General features: G+C 50.9%; 1 protein-coding gene across 7 annotated transcripts; it reads left to right on the forward strand.

Moving 5' to 3' along the window:
- The first annotated feature begins 236 nt into the window (after positions 1–236).
- On the forward strand, positions 237–25,689 carry SMARCC2 (SWI/SNF related, matrix associated, actin dependent regulator of chromatin subfamily c member 2). 7 transcript variants are annotated; one of them, XM_040983809.1, is made up of 30 exons: positions 246–377; positions 2,288–2,407; positions 2,941–3,026; positions 3,401–3,482; positions 3,580–3,672; positions 4,229–4,298; positions 4,537–4,606; positions 8,354–8,429; positions 8,860–8,991; positions 9,094–9,209; positions 9,547–9,671; positions 12,872–12,931; positions 13,065–13,102; positions 13,360–13,490; positions 13,724–13,795; positions 16,884–16,997; positions 17,386–17,539; positions 18,199–18,291; positions 18,524–18,643; positions 18,733–18,795; positions 19,163–19,421; positions 19,642–19,803; positions 20,077–20,141; positions 20,282–20,417; positions 20,500–20,666; positions 21,014–21,148; positions 22,129–22,510; positions 22,773–22,856; positions 23,133–23,198; positions 23,735–25,689. In XM_040983809.1, exons 1-30 carry the CDS (start codon positions 267–269, stop codon positions 23,809–23,811), a joined length of 3,459 nt encoding a protein of 1,152 aa, XP_040839743.1. In that variant the 5' UTR covers positions 246–266; the 3' UTR covers positions 23,812–25,689. The 7 variants fall into 7 exon arrangements, with proteins under 7 accessions (XP_040839762.1, XP_040839743.1, XP_040839715.1 ...); XM_040983820.1 differs by having other exon boundaries at positions 247–377; positions 18,527–18,643; XM_040983828.1 differs by lacking the exon at positions 23,133–23,198 and having other exon boundaries at positions 237–377.
- The last annotated feature ends 4 nt before the right edge of the window (positions 25,690–25,693 follow it).

Genomic DNA, 25,693 nt, shown 5'->3' on the forward strand with positions numbered 1-25,693 from the left:
CCCTCCGGGAAGCAGCCGCTTCCCTAGATGCTCTCGGGGCCGCCGCTGCCAGGGAGGCCACCCGAAACCGGACTCGGCCGGCTCGCGCGGCCTGCCGGCAGGGGGCGCTGCGCGGAAGCCGGGCCGGCCTAGGCGGCGGGAGGCGGCGGCCGCGGCGGCGGGAGGCGGCGGGGAGGCGGGCGGAGGAGGAGGCGGCGGAGGAGGCGGGAGCTGAGCGGAGCGGGGCGGGCGGCGGCGGCGGCGGCGCGGGGCCCGAGCCCGAGAAGATGGCGGTGCGGAAGAAGGACGGCGGTCCCAACGTGAAGTACTATGAGGCCGCGGACACCGTGACCCAGTTCGACAACGTGCGCCTGTGGCTCGGCAAGAACTACAAGAAGGTACGCGGCTCGGGCCGCGCGCGCCCCGGGGCCGGGGGCGGGACAAAGAGCCCCGCGGCCCCGCGCCCCCCGGGCTCCGGCCGCCCTGGCCCCTCCCCCGCGGCCTGCGGGCAGCGCCCCGCGGGCCGCGCCCCTCCCCCAGCCTCCCCCACCCACCCCACCCCCACCCGGGCCGCCGATCCCTGCCCCCGCCCGCACGGCTGCGCCCTCTGCCCCTTGTCTTTTTTTTTTTTTTCCCTTTTTTTTTTTTTTTTTGCCTCTTCTGCCGCCCCGGTGCCGGCCAGCCCACCCGGCCCTGAGCCATCATCGTCTTTCCTGCTCTTTCTGGGGTGGAGACGGCCGGGCTGGGGTGCATTCGGTACCGAGCGGGCGCCCTCCACTGCCCAGCCTTACCCCCCCACACATACACACACCACCACGTCCAGACAACCGCCAGGGCTCCCCAAGGAGCCAGGTAGCAGCGGGGGGCTGAGGCCTCCCCGGTGCTTTTGTGTGTATGCAGAGACAGAGATGAACCCTGCGGCCGGGTAAACAGCCGCGGGCCAGGCCATCGGGTTGTCAGTGACCCGGGAGAGATTCCCACCCCAGACCACCTGTCTCCCTCCACCTCTCCACTCCGCAGGGAGGACACCTGGGAACCCGGGATCGGGGGAGTCTCTGGGCCGCGGCCCCTGGGCTTCAGCTTGCAGTCAGCAGCCCAGACTGGCCCTGCCCTGGGCTGGGGACCTAAGGGGGGACCACCCTCATAACCTTAGCCCCTCATCCCCGGTAGGAGAACTGGGACAGCAGTGAACAAAAGGGTCCCAGAAGCCTCACCTGGCTTGCTTTCCCAACAGAGCATTCCTGGTGTCTTTGTCTGGGGCCTGGTTCTTGGGTGGCAGAATTGAGCTGCCTCTCTGCCCCCCTGCACTCCCTCCAGTTCCTGGATTCTCCTGGCTGGGTCTGGGCTCTGCTGCCCTTCTTTGTGGCCTGTCAAAAGCATGCCAAGGACCTCACCAGCCGTGTTTCTGAGCGGGTTGGGGGGGGGGTCTCTGCCCCAGGGGTCCCTCTGGTGTGGGAATCATAGCTGCTGAATCTGTGTGACTTGCATGGGGGTTTGGATCCCCCACTTCTATCTTTGCCCTTCCAAGGGGAGATCACTCAGGGGAGGTCCTGGGGAAAGAATGAACAGCCTGTGACCCCCTGCCCTGGGCCCTTTGTCCTTCACCTTTCCCTTCACACCTCCCACTGAGCTGCTCTGTCTTCTGCTTGGGAATCCAGTAGGTAACAGGGTCAAAAGGTAAAGAGAAGGTTAACGGCTGGCTCCGTGTGCGTGGCAGGCAGGTGGTCCGGATGTGCAGGTGTTTGGGAAAACCAGGGTCGCTTGGCTCAGGTAGTTTCCTCAGACGGGGCTGATGGTGCCTTGTTCTTCCCCAGCCCGCTGGGGAGGAGTGAGATGCAGGTGCCACCTCCTAGCACAAGTGCGGGTCGGGAGCCCACGCTCTCCAGTCGAGGCCTACCTTCACTTCTTGGCACCTTTCCTAATAGGCCGCTTGAAGTTTCCTCAAGAACTGCACTTGCTGCAGTCCCGCAGGTTTTATTTCAAGACCTGAACTCTGTGTTCCTCCTGGATTTTACAGCCCTTGGTGCTGTTGGCTGGAGAACAGGTGCCACAGTAACAGGGTCCGGCAGCAAAGCTTCGCTCACCCACGACACCCTGCTCTGGGGACCCGCGCTTGGTGGAAGCTGAATTTTAACTTCCTGGTTAGAGGTCTCCAGGGGCCATCCTTGCACCATTTTCTTTCTAAGGACTTAAACACATGGGGGAGAAAAGCACTGTTTTCTTTGCCCAGGTTCTTGCAGAGCCTGTAGGGGAGAGATGTGGAGGGGGTAGACTGTTTACCCCGGGTCCTGGCTTTCCATTCCTCCAGTATATACAAGCTGAACCACCCACCAACAAGTCGCTGTCTAGCCTGGTTGTACAGTTGCTACAATTTCAGGAAGAAGTTTTTGGCAAACATGTCAGCAATGCTCCACTAACTAAACTCCCGGTGAGTGCCGAAGCTGGAATGTCCCCTGTCCGCCCCACCCCCCACACTCACTGCCCCAGCTGGCGACGGAGGCATCGTCAGTATTGTCATTTTTGAGATTTTGGGTTATTTCTTCCCGCGCTTCTCCCTGGTCATTCGGTGCTTGACTTGGCCTAATCCCCAGTTTACTGTGCCCTTTGTTTTTGTAACACTGTGCAACAAGTCACTGTGGAACATGTGGGCTCAGTCCCGCTCCCATGGCCGGGTTAAAGGGGTGTGGTTGGGATTTGCATAGCTTTCTGTTCAGATCCTGCCTCTTGCACTTGGTAAAGGAGGAACTCAATAAATGCCGCTAAAGCTGGTGCTTGGGGCCAGGTGCGAACCTCGGTCCCCTGTCCCTCCTCCAGGGCACATGTTGCAGTCGCTCAAGGGTTATAGAATTCAGGTGATGAGAGGGACATCAGTTCCGCTAGGGATTTCGTGAAGAAATTAGTAACCGAGAAGAGAATCTCTGATTTAGATCTCACATGTTTCTTGCTGTCTCCATTCCGTAGATCAAATGTTTCCTAGATTTCAAAGCAGGAGGCTCCCTGTGCCACATCCTGGCAGCTGCCTACAAATTCAAGAGTGACCAAGGATGGTGAGATGCTTTCTTAGCTTCTTATGGGTAGCACAGAGGGACTCCACCTTGGTTCCTGGCCCCTTTCCACATAGGGGAGGGCGCAGGTAGTAATTCTGTAGCTCTCTTCTTCTGGGTTAGAAAAATGGCTGAGAAGCAGGGCCAAAATAGTCTCCAAGGAGTTTAGTGTGTACCTGTGTGTCAGAGTTTGTACTATAGAGGAAAAGGACCTTGGGGCTTGGCCTCTTAAAGTGTCTGTCCTTTCGGGCCAAGCACAGAGGGACTGGTGGAGTTGAGGTCAGTGGACCTCACAGCTTCCTGTGTGAAAATGTGCCTGGCCTTACCCTACCCAGACCCGAGCAGCCCTACTCACTAGTTTGTTTTCTCTTCACAAGGCGCCGTTACGATTTCCAGAACCCGTCCCGCATGGACCGCAACGTGGAAATGTTTATGACCATTGAGAAGTCCTTGGTGCAGGTAATGGTTGAGACACACCCCCCCACACTGCCGTCTCCCTTCTCTCCGTGAGGACCCTGCCCCTAACTCTTGTCCTATCAATTTCTTCTCCCCACAGAATAATTGCCTGTCTCGACCGAACATTTTTCTCTGCCCAGATATTGAGCCTAAACTGCTAGGGAAGCTAAAAGACATTATCAAGAGGCACCAGGTAAGCGGGCAGGGTAGGAAGGGTGTCTGAGCCCAGGTGACTTTCCCCTGGGTTTTCCCTGCTGAGCAGCAGTGTTTTGTACAGTAGAAGAGGGCCAGTCCAGGGCGGGGCAGGGGTCGGAGCCTGGGCCGCTGTCCCCACTTGCTCCTCTTGGGTCCCAGTGTGTGCAGGTTGGGATCACCGTCCCTAGAGATCCCACTGGCCTGGGGGATGAAGGCATCCACTTCCACTGAGCTGGAGATTATCTGGTTTTAGATCAGTGAAACACTTGCTCTTTGGAACTTGGTAATAACAAGCAGATGTCACTGATGGAAACATCTAGTCACCTCTAAATTGCCCACATGTAGAGGATGCATTTAGAGGATTCTGTGTCAACATTTGGTGACTTGATTTTCATGTTTTTAGCGTGGTCCGGGTTGAGCTGTTTTCTTGTGTTGCTCACTAGCATGTGCTTAGAGAATGTGGACTGACTTCAATAGGGAGCTCACTGGTGAAGTTCTAATTTGTATCCGTCACTCAGAATCTCTGTTGACCTGCTTCTCCTTGTGCCATCCAGGGGACAGTCACTGAGGATAAGAACAATGCCTCCCATGTGGTGTATCCCGTCCCAGGGAACCTAGAAGAAGGTGGGACCTGGGTTTTCCTGCCCTGCTGTGGGTGGCTTGGATGAGAGGCAGAGGATTGCTCCATCAGCATGCTGCCTCAGGGCCTCACTCTCCTCCGCCCGCGTCCTCCTCCCACCTTGAGTTTTTGTTGCATGTCTTCCACGTCCTCCACCGAAGCAGGGGAGTGGTGAGGCAGGGCTGTTGTCCAGTTGTTGTATGTATGCCCCTTTAGCTCATCTCCTCTCTTTTCTGTCCCCAGAGGAATGGGTACGGCCAGTCATGAAGAGGGATAAACAGGTCCTTCTGCATTGGGGCTATTACCCTGACAGGTGAGGACGGGTCCCTGAGGCAGGTGTGAGTATGAGAGTCTGTCCCAGTTGTCCTGGAATGTCTAGCAGTACACAAAGACTCTCCCTGGGGTTTATTTTTAGATCGGTTAATGTGTTCTCCCACTTAACTCTGTGACTCCTCTGTCTGGACTTACTAGACAAGGCTTAGATTATAAGGATCAGGCTTCATGTATGAAATGGTCACCAGGAGACCAAACAGCAAATGTCAGAAGCTGTAACTACAAACATGGCTTCAGCGATTAAAAAAAAAAAAACAACATTTATTTTTATTGGAAAGTTGAATTTACAGAGAGGAGGAGAAACAGAAATATCTTCCATTTGCTGGTTCACTACCCAAGAGACAACAATGGCCAGAGCTGAGCTGAGCTGAACCCAGGAGCCAGGAACTACTTCTGGGTCTCATGCAGGTGCAGGGCCCCAGGACCTTGAGCCGTCATCGACTTCTTTCCCAGGCTACAGGCAGGGAGCCGGAAGGGAAGTAGGGCAGTTGGGATATGAACTGGTGCCCATATGGGATCCCGGTGCATACAAAGCTAGGACTGTAGCCACTAGGCTATTGCGCAGGGCCATAAGCAGATTTTTGGTAGGAAGTCATTATGCAGCATTTCAAGTAGTAGGAAATAGCATGGATAACTATAGGTAAATCTTAACTGTAAAAAGTAGCAGTCTTGGGCCCGGCGCCATGGCCTAGCAACTAAAGTCTTTATCTTGAACGTGCTGGGATCCCATATGGGCGCTGGTTCTAATCCCAGCAGCCCTACTTCCCATCCAGCTCCCTGCTTGTGGCCTGGGAAAGCAGTCAAGGAGGCCCAAAGCCTTGGGACTCTACACTTGTGTGGGAGACCTGGAGGAGGTTCCTGGCTCCTGGCTTTGGATCGGTGCAGCACCAGCTGTTGTGGCCACTTGGGGAGTGAATCTTTGGACGGAAGATGTTCCTCTCTGTCCTCTTCTCTGTATATCTGACTTTGCAATAAAAATAAAATAAATCTCTTTTTTAAAAAAAGTAGCATGTAAAATAACAGTAAGTGTGCAATTATATAGGGCTAAAGTTGCACAGAAAAAAATTAATGAAGAAAACATATGGAACATCAAGAATAGTTAGGTTAAGATGGTTTTTCTGATTCCCTTATTTTTTAGGTTCATTTTCAATTGACACATAGTAATTATATATATTCACAGGTACAATCTATTTTGACACATTTGCAACAGTGTGCAGTGATTTAATCAGGAGTAATTATTAGCATGGCCATCATTTAAGCATTTGTCATTTCTTTTTATTTGAAACATTATTCTCCAGATTATTTTCCATTCATTTTTATATCAACAAGAAACTTACTAGTTTTTAATCCAAATGCTCGCATTGTCTGAAGAAATTTGACAAGGTTAGGAATAACTGCTATCAAGCTGAACTATTGGAAATTGAAACATTTAGGCTTGCATGAATGCTCTCCATCTCTGTACTTACATTTAAAATCCACATTGAAATGAAAATAGAAAAACTGTTACTATCTGATTTCTGTCCCTTGGTCCCTTGATTTTCTTTCTTTTTTTTTTTTTTTCCTACTCAGTCATTTAGCTAGGGACCTATTCCTCATGTGGGAAAACAAATTTGATGTTCAGAACTACCAGTAACAGGAACAAAAAAAAAGTTGCTTGAGAACAAAATATTTCCCATCATGCATCATAGTGGCTTCTTTTTTTTAAAAATTGGGTTTTTAAAGCCTTATTTATTTTATTTGAAAGGCAGAATTACAGAGGGTGAGACAGAGTTAACCAGCCCTGGTTAACTCCTCAAATGGCTTTAACATGTGGAACTGGGCCAGTCCAAAGAGAGAAGGAGAGGCCTCCTAGATGGGTACAGGAGCCCAAGTACTTGGATCATTCTTTGCTGCTTTCCCAGGCATATTAGCAGGAAGATGGATTAAAAGTGGGGCAGCCAGGACTCAAACCAGCACCCATTAGTGATGTCAGTATTGCAGGTGGCGGCATAATTTGCTTCACCACAATGCAGGCCCTTAATGATTGATTATTTAAAAGAGTTAGAGAGGAAAAGGGATCTTCCATTCTCTGGTTTGCTCCCCAGATAACCACAATAATTGGGACTGAGCCAGGCTGAAGGCAGGAGCCAGGAGCTTCATTCAGGTCTCCCTAAATGCAGGAATGCAGGGGCTCAAGTACTTGAGCCATATTGTACTACTTTTCACAGGGCATTGTTAGGGAATTGGAATGGAAGTGGAGCAACTAGGATTTGAGCCAGTGTCCATATGGGATTCTGGCATTGCAGGTGGCGGCTTTACCCACATTGTGGTTTCTTAAGCATTCTGCACATATGTAGCATGCTAACTAGATGTCTTTTGGTATAATGGTTACAGATTTGGCACAGATAACACACAGGTTGGTGTCTGAATAAGGCCAGCTAAATAGGCCTTACTTGTCTCCCGCAAAGCACCAATAACTGTGCTCTGGAATTGCAGATGTGTTTTGAAATCCTGATGTTTCACCAGGCACTTAGAAAGGGAGTTTTTGGGGCCTGGAGTGATAGCTTAGTGGCTAAAGTCCTCCCATATGGGCGCCAGTTTGTATCCCCTCTGCTCCACTCCCCTTCTAGCTCCCTGCTTGTGGCCTGAGAAACAGTGGAGGATGACCCAATGTCTTGGGACCCTGCACCCATATGGGAGACCCGAAGAGGGTCCTAGCTCTGGATCAGCTCAGCTCCGGTTGTTGTGGTCACTTGGGGAGTGAACCAGTGGATGGAAGATCTTTCTGTTTTCCCTTCTCTGTAAATCCAATTTTCAAATAAAAATAAATCTTTAAAAAAAAAAAAAAAAGGTGGGGAAAATTTTTGAATCATTCAAATGTCTGGCCTGAGCAATGAGGTTTCTTCACCCGTCCAGTAGAGGTCGCCCTCTCATCAGTGGCTCTTGTAGCCAGTTGCTTCCTGGGTGCTCCACTGCTGCCCTGACTGGGCAGTGGGCTGCATGAGAGCCTCCTTGCTTGTCCCTCTCCTTTGGCAGGAATTTGGTGAACTAGGAACAGCACTGGTGTTTGTAAGAGCCTGTTCTCTATTTTTTTTTTCTAAGATTTATGTTTTGTTCATTTGAAAGGTAGAATTATAAGTAGCGGAGGAGAAACAGAAAATCCCACCCACTGATTTACTCCCCACATGGCACAACATCTGGGGAAGATCCAGCCAAAGCCACGGGGCCCTGAGCTTCTTTCAGGCCTGCTTCGTGGATGTAGGGGCCCAAGCACTTGGACCACCTTCTACTGCTTTAAAAAAAAAGATGTTTATTTGGAAAGTGGAATGACAGAAAAAGGCAGAAAGACAGACCTTTTGTCCACTTTGTTACTCCTCAAATGATCATAATGGCTGGGATTGGGCTATGCCAAAGCCAAAACCCAGGAATTCCATGTGAATCCGCCGTGTGGGTTACAGGGGTCAAGTCCTTGGACCACCTTCCACTGTTTTCCCGGGCATATTGGCTCGGAGCAGCCAGGCCTTAAACTGGCACTCTGAAACAGGGTGCTGGTGTTCAGGCAGGAGTTCGCCTCTCGGGGCCACAGTGTAAGCCTCTCTTTCTATATTTTATGTAATATTTCAATAGACTGGGAAAACAATAGTTCCCAAAAATAAACCAACACAATCTAGTCCTTTTTTGTCAGTGTTTCTGAAAGAGCTACACTCTATTCTGTTGATTCTCCTTTGTGTTCCGTTTCCCATGGCAGTTACGACACGTGGATCCCAGCCAGTGAAATCGAAGCATCTGTGGAAGATGCACCAACTCCTGAGAAACCGAGGAAGGTAAGCTGTCCTCACGCCCAGCCCCAAGGGGCAGGCTAAGACCAAACCACCTTCTGGCAGGGAGGCAGAGGCTGCTGTGTCCTGGGACTTTGTTTAGCTGTTATTTATTTATTTTCATATTATCTGAAAGGCAGGCAGATAGTGACACAGAGAAGGTTTTTCATACACTGGTTCCCTCCCCAAATATGCACAGTAAAACAGCATTAGGTCAGACTGAAATCAGGAGCTTGGAACTCAATCCATGTCTCCTATGTGGGTGACAACTACCGGAGCCATTGCCTGCTGTCTCCAAAGGGGAATTGGAAGTAGAGATGGGACTCAAAGCCAAGGTCCTCCAGTGTGGCATGTTGGCATCCCAAGCCCAGCATCACATACGCATTTTAGCAAGAGTTCATGCTTCCCTCCGGCACCATCTGCCTTCGTGCTTCAGGTTCATGCCAAGTGGATCCTGGACACAGACACCTTCAATGAGTGGATGAATGAGGAAGACTATGAAGTAAATGATGACAAAAACCCTGTCTCCCGCCGAAAGAAGATTTCGGCTAAGACCTTGACTGATGAGGTGAAATGTTCTTTCTGCCTGGAGCCCTTTTAACATGTGCCTCAGAACAAGTCTTTGCTGGGGATTACAGGCTGACACTTAGCCCACTTCTTCACACTGTAGGTGAACAGCCCTGATTCAGATCGACGAGACAAGAAGGGAGGGAACTATAAGAAGAGGAAACGTTCCCCCTCTCCTTCACCAACCCCGGAAGCTAAGAAGAAGAATGCTAAGAAAGGGTACAGTAGCACTAACTTTTCCATATATTCACAGTTCTTTGCACACAAAGGTGAAGAAAAGAAAGACAAATCTTTTCCCACAGCTAGCTGCCGTGACTTAGAAGTGCCACGCACTGCAGGTGTCCTTACAGGGAGGGTGGGGGGATCTGTATCTGACCACTTCTAGTTCCCATTGTTAGTAACCTTTAAAGGGAGCTCCATCACCAAATGCAAAGCCTCTGCCACTTCCTGTTACCCTGTAGGTCTACCCTTGAGTCTCCCTCTTGCTTGAACTTTTACTTCCAAGGACTTGTTGACAAAGGGTGACTAGGTTCTCTTTTATCCTTGTACCTCCCAGCCCCTCAACACCTTACACCAAATCAAAACGTGGCCACAGGGAAGAGGAGCAAGAAGACCTGACTAAGGACATGGATGAGCCCTCACCAGTCCCCAATGTAGAAGAGGTGACACTGCCTAAAACAGGTATGGGCCAGGCCCAGCTCCTGGAACCCACCATGACCCTCTTTACTACTTTTCTTGGACCAAACTCTCACATGGGCTCTGTGCCAGGTCCAACTCTTACCCTTAAACGTAGCTGATGACTGACACTGTGTTCTTTGTCAGAGGAAATCCTGTAACTTCACACCCATCTCTGAGTTGGACTGCTTTGCACCTGACAGTACTTGTCTCCAAACTGTTAATTACTTTATACTTTTTTAAAATACGTTTTCAAATTTTATTTTTGGTGATGTTTACAAAGTTGATCAGAGTGGGAAGGGTCGAGGATCAGGGAAAAGTGGGCAAGATCATTTTTTGCACATTCTTTTTCTTCTTCCTGTATCTGGGAGAAGGGAGGATACAATGGAAGAGACCATGCCCAGTACTCAGTGTTATCCCAGGGTCTCCATTGTGGAGCATGTTCTGAGGGTTCTGCTCAAGTGGTTTCGGTAGTTTTGAGATGCTGTTGATATCGCCACTCCAAGGATGAGGATATCTTTTTAAGGTCAGTTCGCTGGCATAGTCCAGCTTAGAGTCTCCAGAGACCCAGAAGTTTGTTATCAAGTTTCACTGGGGTAGTTGATCAATTTATTCTGTCCTCTTTCCTCTGCAAACCAATGGGTGCTGCAGCCCAGCTCAACCCTGCCCACCACATGCTTGGTCCTCACCTGTAGCAGGGGGAGCTGAAACCCAGAGCGTCCCCTGGTAGCTTTCACTGGATCAGCCCCCAGCTCTGGTTCTTGTGCCTGCCACCATGTATAGTGAACTGGTATAGTCTATCCCACATCCTATTCAGCTTTCATACACATCATTGGGTGTTGAAACCTAACTGAACCCAACTGACTCCACCCTCCAGCTCTCACTCATGACAGCAGTTGCTACTGCCTGTCCAGCCAGGCCCACCCCCAGTCCTGGTTAGCATGTTCACCAGTGGAAGTTGTAGGAGCCCACAGCCTCCCCATTGGTCTCACTCCCTGCACCAGATCTTGTACTCTCCAGGTGGTTCTGCAGTCCAGCTCCACAGGACTTGCCCCCCAGTACCAGCCCTTGCCAGCTGATGCCACAGCAAAGTTCAGCCCACCTGTCTTAACTCTGGCTCATGCCTGTACAAATGGATACAGTCGGTTAGCACAGTCTGGCTCTCTCCCTAATCCAGTTCACATGCAGGCCAACAGATGTTATAACCCTGCCGGCCTGGTCTGCCCCCAGTTCCAGCTCTCAGGCCCACCAACAGGAGCAGTAGCCCAGCAGGGAAGTCCCCCCTACTCCCCTACCAGGCTTGCACACTCTTCCCTCCCGCCAACCAGGCTTGAGTGTGTTGGTGGATATTGTGGCCCAGTGTGAGTGGCCTGTCTCACTTCAGTGTTTGCCAGTGGTTGTTGTAGATTTATTTATTTATTTTATTTCAAAGTCAGATATATATAGAGGAGGAGAGACAGAGAGGAAGATCTTCTGTCCAATGATTCACTCCCTAAGTGAACGCAATAACTGGAGCTAAGCCAGTCCGAAGCCAGGAGTCTGGAGCTCTTCCGAGTTTCCCATGTGGGTGCAGGGTCCCAAAGCCTGGGGCCGTCCTCGACTGCTTTCCCAGAGCACAAGCAGGGAGCTGGCTGGGATTAGAACCGGTGCCCACATGGGACCCCGGGGTGTTCAAGGCAAGGACTTTAGCCGGTAGGCCATGCTGCCGGGCCCTTTTTTGTTGTTTTAACATAAAGTTTTGTTTGAAAAACTGAGAGAAAAAAATCTTATGTGCTGATTCACTCCTCAAATGCCCACATCCGTGTGGGCTGGACCAGGTTGTGAAGCAAGGAACTCAGAACTCAGTCTGGATTTTCCACATTGGTTGCAGGGACCCAGTGTCTTGAGCTATCACCTGTTGCCTTCCAGAGTTTATATCAGCAGTTAGCTGCAAACAGAACTGGAGCTGGGTTTTGAACCAGTATAGGATACTGGTGTCCTAAGTGGTTTCTTTTAACCTTTATACCAGATGCCTGCCCCTCAAAAATCTTTACTATGCATTCCTACCAGCATAATAGATTTGAGCATTTATCCTGTACACGTACTGTGAAGTCATTTACTACTAGGATCATTAGAAAATACATTGAATTGGGTGTTTGACATAGTTGATAAGATGTTAATTCATCTCATGTAAGAGTGCTGAGTTTAAGTCCTGACTCCTGAATTTGTGGTTGATTCCAGCTTCCTGTTAATGTGCACTCTGGGAGGCAGCAGATGCTGGCTAAAGTACTTGGGAGATCTGGACTGGGTTCTGGGCTCTCAACTTTGACCCGGCGCTGCTTGGCTGTTGTGGGCATTTGGGGAGTGAATGAGCAGATCTGAGATATCTGTTGTTTCTCTCCCTCTGAGATAAAAATAAAGTAAGCATCTACAAAACAAAAATGTAAAGGATAATAAAAACAGATACTGGGGGAAGTTTTGGCTCTCCCCTAGTATGTTGTGTGTTTGCAGCTGAAGTGAGAACTTCATTTTGGAGACCATTGCTTGGCTGTACTGCATACCATAGAATAGTTCCTGCTGTGCCAACAGTGTGTCTCAGGATGGGGTTACTGGGTCACTGAGAAGTTTTACCTCCTGCCTGCTCGTCAGTCAACTCTTTCCTATTTTCCCCTGAACTTATGTGTGTGAATTCAATTGAGGACAGTGTGCTGTTTTTCAAAACTGTTGGAGATGTAATTATTCCCCTACAGTAGAGATGGGATCTTTATTTTGTCAAAAGCCTCTTGGAAATTTAGTGTTATTGACAGGTCATACATAATTATCATAATTATCAACTTAAAAATTAGTTGTATAATTTGTTGAATTTTGAGTCCAAACGTTTGGTCTGGCCTTGCAGTCCCTGTATGGCCTGCAGGCTTGATGTTCCCCTCCTCTGCCCAACAGAGTGATTTGATCAAATAGGAGTCCTTTGCAAGCTTCCGGACACATGGTTGCAGATGGGGGCCTGTCATAGACAAGAATGATTTGTGAATATATATATAGAAAGCAGTTCAGTGAAAGTAGTGAATGTTTTAAGTCCTAGAATGACTGGTTGGAGGGAGTTACTGGTTATAGTAGTCAGAGAACGTTTTTTGCCAAAGTAGGATATCTAGAGCTATTGATAGTAGAGAGACGAAGACTCAGTGTGGGCAGAATTTACCTGACAAGGTGACTCTCTGTTCTGGCAGTGAACACTAAAAAGGACTCAGAGTCAGCTCCAGTGAAAGGAGGCACCATGACTGACCTAGGTAAGATGGGAGCCCCTCCTCCCCAAGCTGGCTCTGCTGCTGCCTCTCCCCTGGCCAGACCGGCTTTGCAGCAGGCCTCCTCCTTGTCCCTCAGGAGGCTCCAGCCTTCTATCTCAGTGTCTTTCTCTTTCAGATGAGCAGGAGGATGAGAGCATGGAGACCACGGGCAAGGTGGAGCCAATTTGGAGAGGCCCTTCCTCTATGAGATTCTGATTTCTGATTGCAAAGTTCCTTCTGTCCAGACTTTGCCCACCCTAGACAAATCTTGTCTGTTGCTCAAAACTCCAGTCCTTTTAGAGTCCTGGGGCCCCTGCCTGCTCATTCCTGTCACCCATCATTGGCGTCTCCTTTCCAGGGGTCTGGGGGGAGCAGAGGGTTGCTGAGGGGCCATGGAAATGCTGAGTGTCCAGCAGCCTCCGTACTCATAGGATGAGGATGAGAACAGCACGGGGAACAAGGGGGAGCAGACCAAGAATCCAGACCTGCATGAGGACAACGTCACCGAGCAGACCCACCACATCATCATTCCCAGCTATGCTGCCTGGTTTGACTACAACAGGTATTGTTTGGCTTCTCCCTGAGTAATTTCCCTGCTCCAGGGGCCAGGGAATTTTGTTCTGCTCCTGTCTCTACTAGATAGAAGTAGTGGAGCCCTGGTGGGATGTTCTCCCTGACCCCTAGTTTTTTCTTGAAGTTTCAATCTGTACTCCTACCTTCTAGGCTTTTCTTCTTTCTGGAGTTCCCAGGCCTCCTCTAGCCCTTCACCTGAGTCCACTCTGACTTCTTTTACAGCGTGCATGCCATTGAGCGAAGAGCTCTCCCTGAGTTTTTTAACGGCAAGAACAAGTCCAAGACACCAGAGATGTAAGGAAATCTCAGCTTACGGGTTCCCCTTCTCCCTTCTGTCCCCTTTTGCCTTCCTGACCAGCAGCATTTGCAATCATGCTAGGTCCTTGCATGCTAGGTTTATAAAAATGTGGGAGCCCAGCATTTGGGCATCTGCTCTTTATGATGTTCCTAGATGTGCTATCAAGCCTACTTTATGCAGAGCAAGTCCCTGCACTAGTGCCTTGAATTCCTTTAACAAGGGACAGAATCTTGGTATAATTACCAATACTGTCTAAAATGCAGGTCTCTAAAGATCGCAAGTAGCAGCTTTAGAATATCAATGATTGCTACCAGACTGGTCCTGAGAGTGGATTCTGGAGAAAAATAAGAGAAGGAACTCGGAGAAGACCTAAGTTTGAATTGAGCGATGAATAGAACTAGTTAATGTAAAGTACAGACTTGGGACTCCGAAGACTTCATCTCCTCCAATGTTATGCCTTAAGCCAAACTTGGTGACTCAAAGGTCTTGTATGGTTAGGGTTACTCCAGGGTTACTGCCTGATAAAGTAGTGAGACCAACAACTGAAGAGATTTTCATCTGACTTGTCCCTCATTGTCCCCTTTCTGGGGTCCTCTCTTCTCACCACATTTCTTGCCCCGTAGCTTGGTTCTCTGCTCCTTTTTCTTCTGGTGAACCGGTGTGTATGAAAAGGAAGGGAAAGTAAGCTGTGCTAGGTGACACAAATTCCAGATGATACACCAGCAGGGTTGGATGAGGCACTGAATTTTGGGTATAAATTGGTAAATGATGACAGTGGCATACATCTGTTGAGGACTGTCTTCCGGGCACTTTCCTGAGTGTTCTGCATTCACTAATTGAATCCTCACACTCACTTTAGAAATGGGTGCTGTAATCACGTTACAAGTTACACAGGGGTTGTTTGTTGCATGAGGTGACATCATCCATAAATAGTGAAACTACCATGGATCTACATCCTTTAGTTCAGCTCAAGTTTTTATTTATTTATTTTATTTTATTTTTATTTAAGAGATATTTATTTTTATTGGAAAGGCAGATATACAAAGAGGAGGAGAGGCAGACAAAGATCTTCCAATGGTTCACTCCCCAAGTGACCGCAACGGCTGGGGCTGAGCCAGTCTGAAGCCAGGAGCTTTTCCGGGTCTCCCATGTGGGTGCAGGGTCCCAAGGCGTTGGACTGTCCTTGACTGCTTTCCCAGGCCACAAGCAGGGAGCTGGATAGGATCCCGGCGCGTGCAAGGCGAGGACTTTAGCCACTAGTCTGCCATGCCAGGCCCCAGCTCAACTTTTTAAACTTTATAAAACATAACAGCTCTCATTTTTATTTTTAAAGATTTATATTTTTTTGGAAAGGCAGCTATACAGAGAGGAGGAGAGATGGAGAGGAAGATCTTCTGTCCATTAGATTCACTACCCAAGTGGCTTCAATGGGCTGGAGCTAGGTCAATCCAGAGCCAGGAGCCTGGAGCTTCCCACAAGGGTACAGGGTCCCAAAGTGTTAGGCCATCCTCGACTGCTTTCCCAGCTCACAAGCAGGGAGCTGGATGGGAAGCAGGGCTGCCAGGATTAGAACCAGTACCCATATGTGATCCTGGCGCGTGCAAAGCGAGGACTTTAGCCACTAATCTACCATGCTGGGCCCCAGCTCCCAGTTTTCAAGCTGCTACACCATTGCAGCAAACTTGTTGAGTCCATCAGTGGAACTAGAGTTTGAAGTTACAGCTTCCCAACTTGAAAACATACAGTCTTTTTTGTTTGTTTGTTTTAAAATGTATTATTTTTATTGGAAAGTCAGATATAGAGAGGAGGAGAGACAGGAAGATTTTCTGTCCGTTGATTCACTCCCCAAGTGACCACAATGGCTGGAGATGCACCAATCTGAAGCCAGGAGCCCAGAGTCTGGAGCCTCTTCCGAATTTCCCTGTGGCTACAGGGTTTCCCATGTGGGTACAGGCTTTGGGCTGTCCTTTGCTGCTTTCCCAGGCCACAATCAGGGAGCTGGATGGGAAGTCGGCCTGTCGGAATTAGAACTGATGCCCGTATGGGATCCCGGCGTGTTCAAGGTGAGGACTTTAGTCACTAGGCTACTGCCCCAGGCCCTCCTTTTTTTTTTTTAATTTATTTGTTTTTGGGCCCGACGTGATAGCATAGTGATTAAAGTCCTCACCTTGTACGCGTCGGCATCCCATATGGGCGCCAGTTCTAATCTCAGCAGCCCTGATTCCCATCCAGCTCCCTGCATGTGACCTGGGAAAGCAGTCAAGGACAGCCCAAAGCCTTGAGACCCTGCACCCGTGTGGGGTCCTGGAGTTGGTTCCTGGCTCCTGGCTTCGGATGGTTGCAGCACAGGCCCTTTCGGTCACTTGGGGAGTGATCTTCAGATGAAAGATCTTCCTCTCTGTCTCTCCTCCTCTCTGTATATCTGCCTTTCCAATTAAAATTTTAAAAAAGATTTATTTTTATTGGAAAGGCAGATTTACAGAGATAAGGAGAAATTTTCTATCTGCTGGTTTATTCCCCATATGGCCACAATGGCCGGATCTAGGTTGATCTGAAACAAGGAGCCTCTTTCAGCTCTCCCACATGGGTACAGGATCCCAAATATTTGGGCCATTCTTTGCTGTTTTCCCTGGTCATAACCAGGGAGTTGGATTGGAAGTGCATTTGGGACATGAGCTGGTGTCCTTATGGGATGCTGGCGCTTGCAGATGGAGGATTAGCCAATTGAAACACCTTGCCTACTCCCTCCAAACATTCTTTTCACCATGTTATACGTATGTAAATGAACTAATAAGGCTTCTCTTTAACATCTGAGTTTGAAGACAAGGGCACCTTTTCTTTTTATTTCTTGGCTAGAAGTTGGATGAACATCCCTGAGGGTAGCCAAGAAGACAATTCATGTGCTTAAGACCATGGCAAGGAAAATGTAAAACCTGTGAGAATCCCACACACCCAGCACATAGCGGGCATCCAGCGTATAGCGAGTCAGATAGGCTACTCTGTCCCTAGGAACTGACATAGGAGTCATTACTTATTCTATTGCTTTGCATTTATTCTTCCTCTTATTCATCTCTCTCTTCTAAGCTACTTGGCCTATCGAAACTTCATGATTGACACTTACCGACTTAACCCCCAAGAGTACCTCACCTCCACTGCCTGCCGCCGGAACCTGGCTGGGGATGTCTGTGCCATCATGAGGTGGGTATTGCTGCCTAAAAGGGATTATAGAAGTAGAGATGCAAACAAGGACCATCAGGGAATGGGCTGGGATAAATACCTCTAGACAAGGGTAAAGTACAGGTTTGGGGAGTGGAGGTGTGAGATGAAGCAGAAAGGACTGGGTCTGTGATGGAATGACAGGGGTTCAGTTTTACCTGCTCTCTGGAAAGGCAGAAGTGGGTGACAGGGTGTGAAGGGAGGTTAGGCTGAGATGCATACTTGGTGTCTCTGGAACTTGAGTGTTGATTAAACAATGGGAGTTCCAGACAGTAGAATAAGTGGAAGAGACCAGGGGAGGAGGAGAGGCAGGGCCCCAGGCACCTTTCTGACTGTTCCACATTGACTAACTCTGCTTCCCTCCCCACAGGGTCCATGCCTTCCTTGAACAGTGGGGTCTTATTAACTACCAAGTGGATGCTGAGAGCCGCCCAACCCCAATGGGGCCTCCACCCACCTCTCACTTCCATGTCCTGGCCGACACACCATCTGGCCTGGTGCCTCTGCAGCCCAAGACCCCACAGGTAGGGCGAGGGGCCGTGGGGACAGAGTGGGGTTGGGAAAGATTGGGCTTCTTTGGACTTTCTTTTTCTGGTTTTTTAGGGTAATGATTCAGGAGTATTGTGAGGCTTCTTCCTTTCCCATGGGATACGAAGGGCTACAGGACTCAGTCCCATGTTTAGCATCTTCTCAGCCTCTGTCCCCAAGGCTGTGGGGACTTCTGAGATAGCAGAGATGCTCTTGTCCTCAGGGAGCAGATAGGCCAATGTAGAGGATGGAGCGGATGGAGGAGAAGGGCTTATAATCAGCTTGCATGACAGTTTTAAACTTTTTCATGTTTCCCACATTTTTTCATTTTTGTCTCATAATTATTATCACCTCCATTTTTTTCCACTTCCATTTCATCTGTAAAGATAATAAATGTTATGTGGCTTGCCCAGGGTCACAGAGTACCAAATCTAGGATTAGAATCTAATTGTCCAGCTCCTAAGAGAACTTTAAAGATACATGTGAATACAAATGGACACCATGCCGACTGCATGTCTAATTAATCAGGGAACTGGAACAGTGGCATGATTGCCCCAGAGCTTGTGGGCCACCTGGCACTTGGCCTTGAGGCCTCCAGGGCTGTGGCCTGGTCATTTCCTGCCCAGCTTCCATGACGCCGAGCTCTGTCCCCCAGGGCCGCCAGGTTGATGCTGATACCAAGGCTGGGCGGAAGGGCAAAGAGCTGGATGACCTGGTGCCAGAGACGGCTAAGGGCAAGCCAGAGCTGGTAGGTGGGGTGCAGACCTCGCTGAGCTTCTTATTTGCCCCTTTATTGGGGGTCCCCTGTCCGGGAAAAAGAGACATGAGAGCAGAGGAGCTACAGCAGTAAGGGAGGAAGTCCCGCCGACGGGCACCCCTGGCTCGGGAAGGAAGCTCCTTCTGTCTGTTTTCTCTCTCTGTCTGCCCCTGGCTCCTGGTGGTCACCTGTGCTCACCTCTCTCTTTCCCTTCTATAAATAGCAGACCTCTGCTTCCCAACAAATGCTGAACTTTCCTGATAAAGGCAAGGAGAAGCCAACAGACATGCAGAACTTCGGGCTGCGCACAGACATGTACACAAAGAAGAGTGTCCCCTCCAAGGTACGTGGCCTAGGCTGACTGGGGCTGGAGGACCTGCTCTCCTCTGAGGTCCCAGGTCCTCTCCCCTGACATGCCTGTGTGCCCTGCAGAGTAAAGCCGCAGCCAGTGCCACTCGAGAGTGGACAGAGCAAGAGACCCTGCTGCTCCTAGAGGTAACTGGGGCAAGGAAAAGAGTTGTTCTGTGAGAAAGGAAGTGGCGGGGGCGGGGGGGTGGCCGGCTGCCCTTTTGAGTGGGGAGAGCTCATGGAGTCTGGTGTTTGCAGAGCAGGATCTTGACCCCAATTTCTCCACTTCCTGATGGGTGTCACACCTGCCCCAAGAAACAGCTCCAGCCCAGGAATCTGAGACATGTCAGTAACTGCATATGCTTTCTCAGTGTTCCTTGGATCCAGCAGCAGTGTACACAAATGCCAGTACACAGAGCGCTTTGAACCCAGCTGCCCTTGATAGGCTAGGGGGAGTTGACCTCTGAGGAAAGTGGCTAAGTAAGCAGAGTTGTGTCTCCACCACTACCACTAGGCACTGGAAATGTACAAAGATGACTGGAACAAAGTGTCTGAGCATGTGGGAAGCCGTACCCAGGACGAGTGCATCTTGCATTTTCTTCGTCTTCCCATTGAAGATCCATACCTGGAGGACTCGGAGGCCTCGCTGGGCCCCCTGGCCTATCAGCCCATCCCCTTCAGCCAGTCAGGCAACCCAGTTATGAGCACTGTTGCCTTCCTGGCCTCTGTCGTTGATCCCCGTGTTGCTTCTGCTGCTGCAAAATCTGCCCTAGGTAACTTGGGGGCTCTAGTGTTCTTGATGTGCATGGGAGACCCGTTTCTTAGGCCAGCACTTTGCAAGTCTGCCTTCCCCTCTGGCCACCACCCAGTAGCGTGTCCAGGTGCCATGCTGGTCTTTTTTGAGTAGGGACTTGTAAAAAGGTGTTTGTGGTGGGGGGAAGGCCAGAGCTACCCATTCATACAGCTCCCAGCTACATTCCCTGGGTCTTACAGAGGAGTTCTCCAAAATGAAAGAAGAGGTGCCCACAGCCTTGGTGGAAGCCCATGTTCGGAAAGTGGAGGAAGCAGCCAAAGTGACAGGCAAGGCGGACCCAGCCTTCGGTCTAGAAAGCAGCGGCATTGCAGGAACCACCTCTGATGAGCCAGAGCGAATTGGTGAGGCCTGGCTCGTTTCCAGCTCTCCTTTTTCACCAAGAGCCTCAGCTCCCAGCCTTCCAAAGCCACCCGTGCCCCACATTGGTGTTAAGGCATGACATAATGGCGAGAATTGGTGGGATTTGTCTTCTCCAGAGTTTCACCTTAGGGGCCGTGGCTTCTTACTGGTCCTGTCCCTAATATTTTGGCTGGCAGAGGGGCTGTTGGGAAAGTGTTAAAGAAACAGATTCAACTACACGTTTCCTCTTTCCTTTCCTTTCCCCATGGGCCCAGAGGAGAGTGGAACTGATGACACCCGTGCAGAGGGCCAGGCCACAGATGAGAAGAAGGAGCCCAAGGTGTGGAGGGACTGAACTCAGGCTGGGAGGGGCAGGTGTGGCCCTGTGATGGTCGGCAAATAAGGTCTGCTCCCAGTGTGGCCCTTAGGGTGAGAGCCACCCCAGCCTGATGCTCCCCTTTCCTCTCATTGGGACTTTAGGAACCCCGAGAGGGAGGAGGGACTGGAGAGGAGGAGGCCAAGGAGAAAACGAGCGAGGCTCCCAAGAAGGATGAAGAGAAAGGGAAAGAGGGCGACAGCGAGAAGGAATCCGAGAAGAGTGATGGCGACCCAATGGGTGAGCATCCCAGATCGGTGCCAGTGAGTCCAGGAAAGACAGGGGGAAACCATCAGACTAACTCAGCCCTGTCCTGGCCCAGTTGATCCTGAGAAGGAGAAGGAGCCAAAGGAAGGGCAGGAGGAAGTGCTGAAGGAAGTGGTGGAGTCAGAAGGGGAGAGGAAGACAAAGGTGGAGCGAGACATCGGTGAAGGCAACCTTTCCACTGCCGCTGCCGCGGCCCTGGCTGCTGCCGCCGTGAAGGCCAAGGTGGGCACACCCAAAAGACCCCAAGGAAGACAATGTGCATGTCCCTGATCTCCTTGTCTTAGGAGTTCTTCCTTGCTCACCCCTTGCTGGCCTGTGTTCTTGTTATTTTTATCCTGAGAAGTATCAGTCATCTCTAATCTTGACTCTCTAGGTCTGTTTCCCGCTCTGTAACCACTTCACTGTTTGTCTTATCCTTGGTCCTCTCGCTCTTTAAAAAACATCAAGCCAGCACTACTACTGCAACAAGTTTGCTTCTAAACCCACCAGTGTCTACCCTGCTTTTCTCCCCGGGCATGACTGTTGCTGGACCCTGCTGCTGATGAGCTGTCTCACTTCTCCTTTCCTAGCACTTAGCCGCCGTTGAGGAAAGGAAGATCAAATCTCTGGTGGCTCTGCTGGTGGAAACACAGATGAAGAAGTTGGAGATCAAACTCCGGCACTTCGAGGAACTAGAGACGATCATGGACCGGGAGCGAGAAGCAGTGAGTAGCCTTCGCTAGGGTCTCAGCGGGAACCTGGAATCCTCCTGGAGACAAAGTTAGACCTCAGTCCAGGACTGGGGGCTGTGAGCAAGAAAGAGCAGTGCACAAAGCCTGAGACCCAGCAGGCCAGGGCAAGGAAGGAAGACCAGCCCTGGGCAATTGGGGATTACACACCATCTGTGTAGCCTGGAGCCCAAAGTCCAGACTGTGGTCTTCTTGCCTTGTGTTTTTTGCTGCATCCCTGGGTCCCTGAACAATGCTTGACTCATAGCAGACTCTCAGTAAATGTTTGTTGATTGCTTGTGGGTTAAAGGTGTGATGAGAGGCTAATGGCTTTAGCTCCAGCAGGTAATGTTGGAAAGGGAGTGGGACAGACATGGTATTGAACCCTTTTGTCTTTGAAACCCTGCCTTCAGAGAACTTAGTCCGATTGGAGACATCAGAAGCAGTTAATGGTACCTGAAGTGTCTGATAAATTCAAATACCATCACTACCATGTCACTCCTGTTTTTAAGCAGACTGGTGCCCTGGCGCTACTTGTGAGGTGGGGAGGGTCCCAGGGGCAGTGAGCCAAATGAAGAGATTGAGTCATGAGAAATCACCATAAAGCCAATGCTCAGAGGCTGCTTGTGTGATCTGGGATGCTTCTCCTGCACAAGTGAGCTGCTAGCCAGTGCTGAAGGAGAAGAGAACTGGAATTGATAAGAACTGTAAGCAATTTCCTGCTTGAGGGAATGGCATATTCAAAGTTTTGGAGCTGCAGTGAGCCAAGTCTGCCACCAGATTAACTCCATTGCGGAGAAGCCGTAAGGGCAGCCGGGAGGGTTAGGTGAAGAGGATGGAGGAAGCCCAAACACACGATATAGATTACAGGAATAACCAGAATGAGAAGCAGGGTCTTGATGACAAAGTCAGGGGGCGAGGTATGTGCCTGGGGATCTTCTGAAAATCAAGTAATAGTATTCCACTGGCACCTGCAGCTGGAGTATCAGCGGCAGCAGCTCTTGGCCGACAGACAAGCCTTCCACATGGAGCAGCTCAAGTACGCGGAGATGAGGGCCCGGCAGCAGCACTTCCAGCAGATGCACCAGCAGCAGCAGCAGCCTCCGCCAACCCTGCCCCCAGGGTCCCAGCCGATCCCCCCAACAGGGGCTGCTGGGCCAGCCGTGGTCCATGGCTTGGCAGTGGCTCCAGCCTCCATGGCCCCAGCTCCTGTGGGCAGTGGGATTCCTCCAGGAAGCTTGGGCCCTTCGGAACAGCTTGGGCAAGCAGGGTCCACAGTGGGGCCACAGCAGCAGCAACCAGCTGGAGCCCCCCAGCCTGGGGCAGTCCCACCAGGGATCCCCCCCCCTGGACCCCATGGTAAGTTATGAGTTCCAGAACTCCTGTCCCGGTTCTCCTTAGAGGGGAATATGGTGGGCTTCTGTCCCTGCAGGGGGTGCACCTGTTCTGCCCCTAAGTCAGGAGGGATCCCTTCCCAAACCCACAGTGCCAGGAAGCGGAAGGGTGGGGTTTACCCTTGAGGGAAGAATGGCTATACTGTGCCTGTACATTGTCACCAGTGTAACCTGGTGAGGGGGATTTGACACCTCTAATCTTCTTCACCACTCTACTTTGTTTCCAGGCCCCTCACCGTTCCCCAGCCAACAAACTCCTCCCTCAGTGATGCCAGGGGCAGTGCCAGGCAGCGGGCACCCAGGCGTGGCGGGTAATGCTCCTTTAGGTTTGCCTTTTGGCATGCCGCCTCCTCCTCCTCCCGCTCCATCCATCATCCCATTTGGTAGCCTAGCCGACTCCATCAGTATTAACCTTCCCCCTCCTCCTAACCTGCATGGGCATCACCACCATCTCCCGTTCGCCCCGGGCACTCTCCCCCCACCTAACCTGCCTGTGTCCATGGCGAACCCTCTACATCCTAACCTGCCGGCGACCACCACCATGCCATCTTCCTTGCCTCTCGGGCCGGGGCTCGGATCCGCCGCAGCCCAGAGCCCTGCCATTGTGGCAGCTGTTCAGGGCAACCTCCTGCCCAGTGCCAGCCCACTGCCAGGTGAGAAGGGGTCAGAAGGGGAAAAGGGTGAGGGAGAGGGATCCACATGGAAGGAGGGCGGGCAGGTGGGGAAGGGGTCAGGTCCTGTAATCTCCACAGTCTAAGCTTTTTTTGCACTGTGGGAAACAAGGATGCGGGAGGAAGGGCCTGTGGCTGTCCTCCACCTTGCCCCAGCCTGGCAGCTGTCACCTCGGGGATGAAATGGGGGCCTTTGACTGGTGGGTCACAGAGGAATCCTATGGCACAGAGCACCTCAGTTGTAAACTTGGAAAACAGCTCCCTGTTTGCATGATGACCAGCACCCCTCTGCTCATTCCTGTTATGGTCAAGAGTTCCCATGGGCATAGCAGGGTGGCTGGGATGTCTCATTTTCCCAGTGTGAGGTGGAAGGAGGTGTGGGGAAGTTACACATCCTGGGGACCTCATCATCTACCACAACTGCATGCCATGGCTGGTCCTGTGCTTGTGTGTGGTGACCTGAGTATGGACCCCTTTCTCTGCTCACTTGAGCTGATTTCCCTTCCTTTTCTCCACAGACCCAGGCACCCCTCTGCCTCCAGACCCCACAGCCCCGAGCCCAGGCACAGTCACCCCTGTGCCACCTCCACAGTGAGCAGCCAGCCAGACTCACCCCTCACCCCCCCAAGGAGCTCATGGTTCCAGGAACAGCCCTCCCCTAACCACTGGGACCCTTCCCCAGCCCGGAGAGTTCGTCACTACGTAAGGAAAGCTCCTGCCCTACAAGCCCTTGCCTGCCCGGCAGTGGTGTGCGCTTTTGTACCAGATTCTTCTAGGACTTGGTGACAAGCTATTTCTCATGTCTGAGAGCATAGTTTGGGGATGCCACCCTCAAAGCAAGGGCTGGGAAAGGCGTTCCTCCAAGGTTCTCATTAACCACTTCTAAGGGTGCACTCCCCTCAAAACTACTGCATTTTTTTTAGTGGATAAAAAAGATGAAGCCCTTTAAAAGGAAGTAGATTTTAAAAAGCCACATTTGAGCTCCCTTCAACCCATTACAAAATAACCAGCGCTTACATTTTTCTAGAGGGTGACAGTTTTAAGAAAGGGGAACTAGGGTTTTGGGGAGGTTGCTGTTAGGACAGAGTGCAGCACCATCTCCCCGAGCCTGCTGCACCTGTGCGCTAGTCCCCGCTGCCGCCGCCTCATCTGTGCTTTTCAGGCCCCCCCAGCCCAGCCAATGATGCCCTGCTCTCGGGATCTCAGTTTGTGTTTTTAAAAGTCACCTGCTTAGTCGATGTCACCGTATGTGTATTTGGTGGGGAAATGTATTTTTGGGGATTCCTGTGGTAGGTAATAGAGGAAGGGCGGGCACTAGATGCTGTGTTTCTTCCTGTACTGAGTCGTGTCAGTTGACTCCTAGAAGGCATGGAGAAAGGGAGCCATGAGAGATAGGAGGTTTGTAACCCCAAAGTTTCAAAAAGCACTTAAACACCTCTCGTCCTTATGACTGGGTGGGTGCCCCTCAACCTCCTCATCTACCAAGACGGACTGAGCCTTGACTGGTAGCTGGAGTTCCCAGGTGAGGAGCCAGGTGTGGGAGCAGTAGAGCAATGGACAGCCTGAGGTTGGAGTGACCCTCTGCTGGCAGCTGGCTCCACCCCCCTTCCTCACTCTGGCATGTAGGCAAACTGATCCAGACTCTACACTGGTTCTGGTCCCTCCCACCAGGCTCTTCGTTCCTTATGTCCCCATGTTTCTCTTCCTCTCTCTGCGTCTTGGCACCTTTCTTTTGTTCAAAGTTTTCTGTAAATTTTCTTTCTTTTCTTTTTTTTATAAATTAATTTGCTTTCAGTTCCATCTTGTGGATTCCTGTGTGTTCTCTTTCTGTCACTGTCAGACAGGGTGATGGGCTGGGGGCAGCAATCTCGGATCCCTTCACCTGGGCTGGCGGGATGACGAGCCATGGGGCCTCCATTGCTGTGCCTCCTGCCTCCAAAGGCTTCAGGCAGCACAGCTGTCAGGGCTGGGGACTCCTGCATGAGCCTATGAATAGCCAGCATTTCTGCACTTGGAAGGACATCCCCACAATGGGGCGATTTTATATTTTTATCCTGTCAAACGCTGACTTCATTCCTTCCCTTATTAGGGAGAGAGGGGAGACAGTCCCTCACGTACTTGTTAGTACTGGCCCCTTGCTGTGTCACGTGCCAGACTGGCTGAGGCAGTGCTAATATGGCTTAGCTGTAGCTCTAATAAACATTCCCTAGGCTCCCCCACAGAAGGCCTCAGTGCTTGGGCCAGCAGGGGCTGGAACGAAGGAACTAGTGTGGGATGACCACAGCCCGGGCTGGTAGGGATCTACAGCGTTCATCCGCCCCAGCGAGTAGCCTTGCAGCACGGATGACTGCAGCTGGCATCTGCAGAGACACACTGGCCACCGTAGGCCACCCCCAGCCCATCCCCATGCTTGGACTGTCTCAGGGATAGGTCAGCTTCTCACCTTTACCCTTCAATCTGTTGCGAAGGAAAACAGG

Source organism: Ochotona curzoniae, unplaced genomic scaffold (assembly GCF_017591425.1).
Source record: "Ochotona curzoniae isolate NIBS_2020 unplaced genomic scaffold, NIBS_Ocur_1.0 contig_1014, whole genome shotgun sequence".
NCBI lineage: Eukaryota > Metazoa > Chordata > Mammalia > Lagomorpha > Ochotonidae > Ochotona > Ochotona curzoniae.

What these genes read in the sequence shown, in the direction of transcription:
- SMARCC2 (XM_040983781.1), top strand. Translation starts at nt 267, where the DNA reads ATGGCGGTGCGGAAGAAGGACGGCGGTCCCAACGTGAAGTACTATGAG. An exon ending in CCCAGGGAACCTAGAAGAAG is followed by an intron (nt 4,299 to 4,536) that starts GTGGGACCTGGG and finishes TTCTGTCCCCAG; the next exon opens with AGGAATGGGTACGGCCAGTC. An exon ending in CTAAGACCTTGACTGATGAG is followed by an intron (nt 8,992 to 9,093) that starts GTGAAATGTTCT and finishes TTCACACTGTAG; the next exon opens with GTGAACAGCCCTGATTCAGA.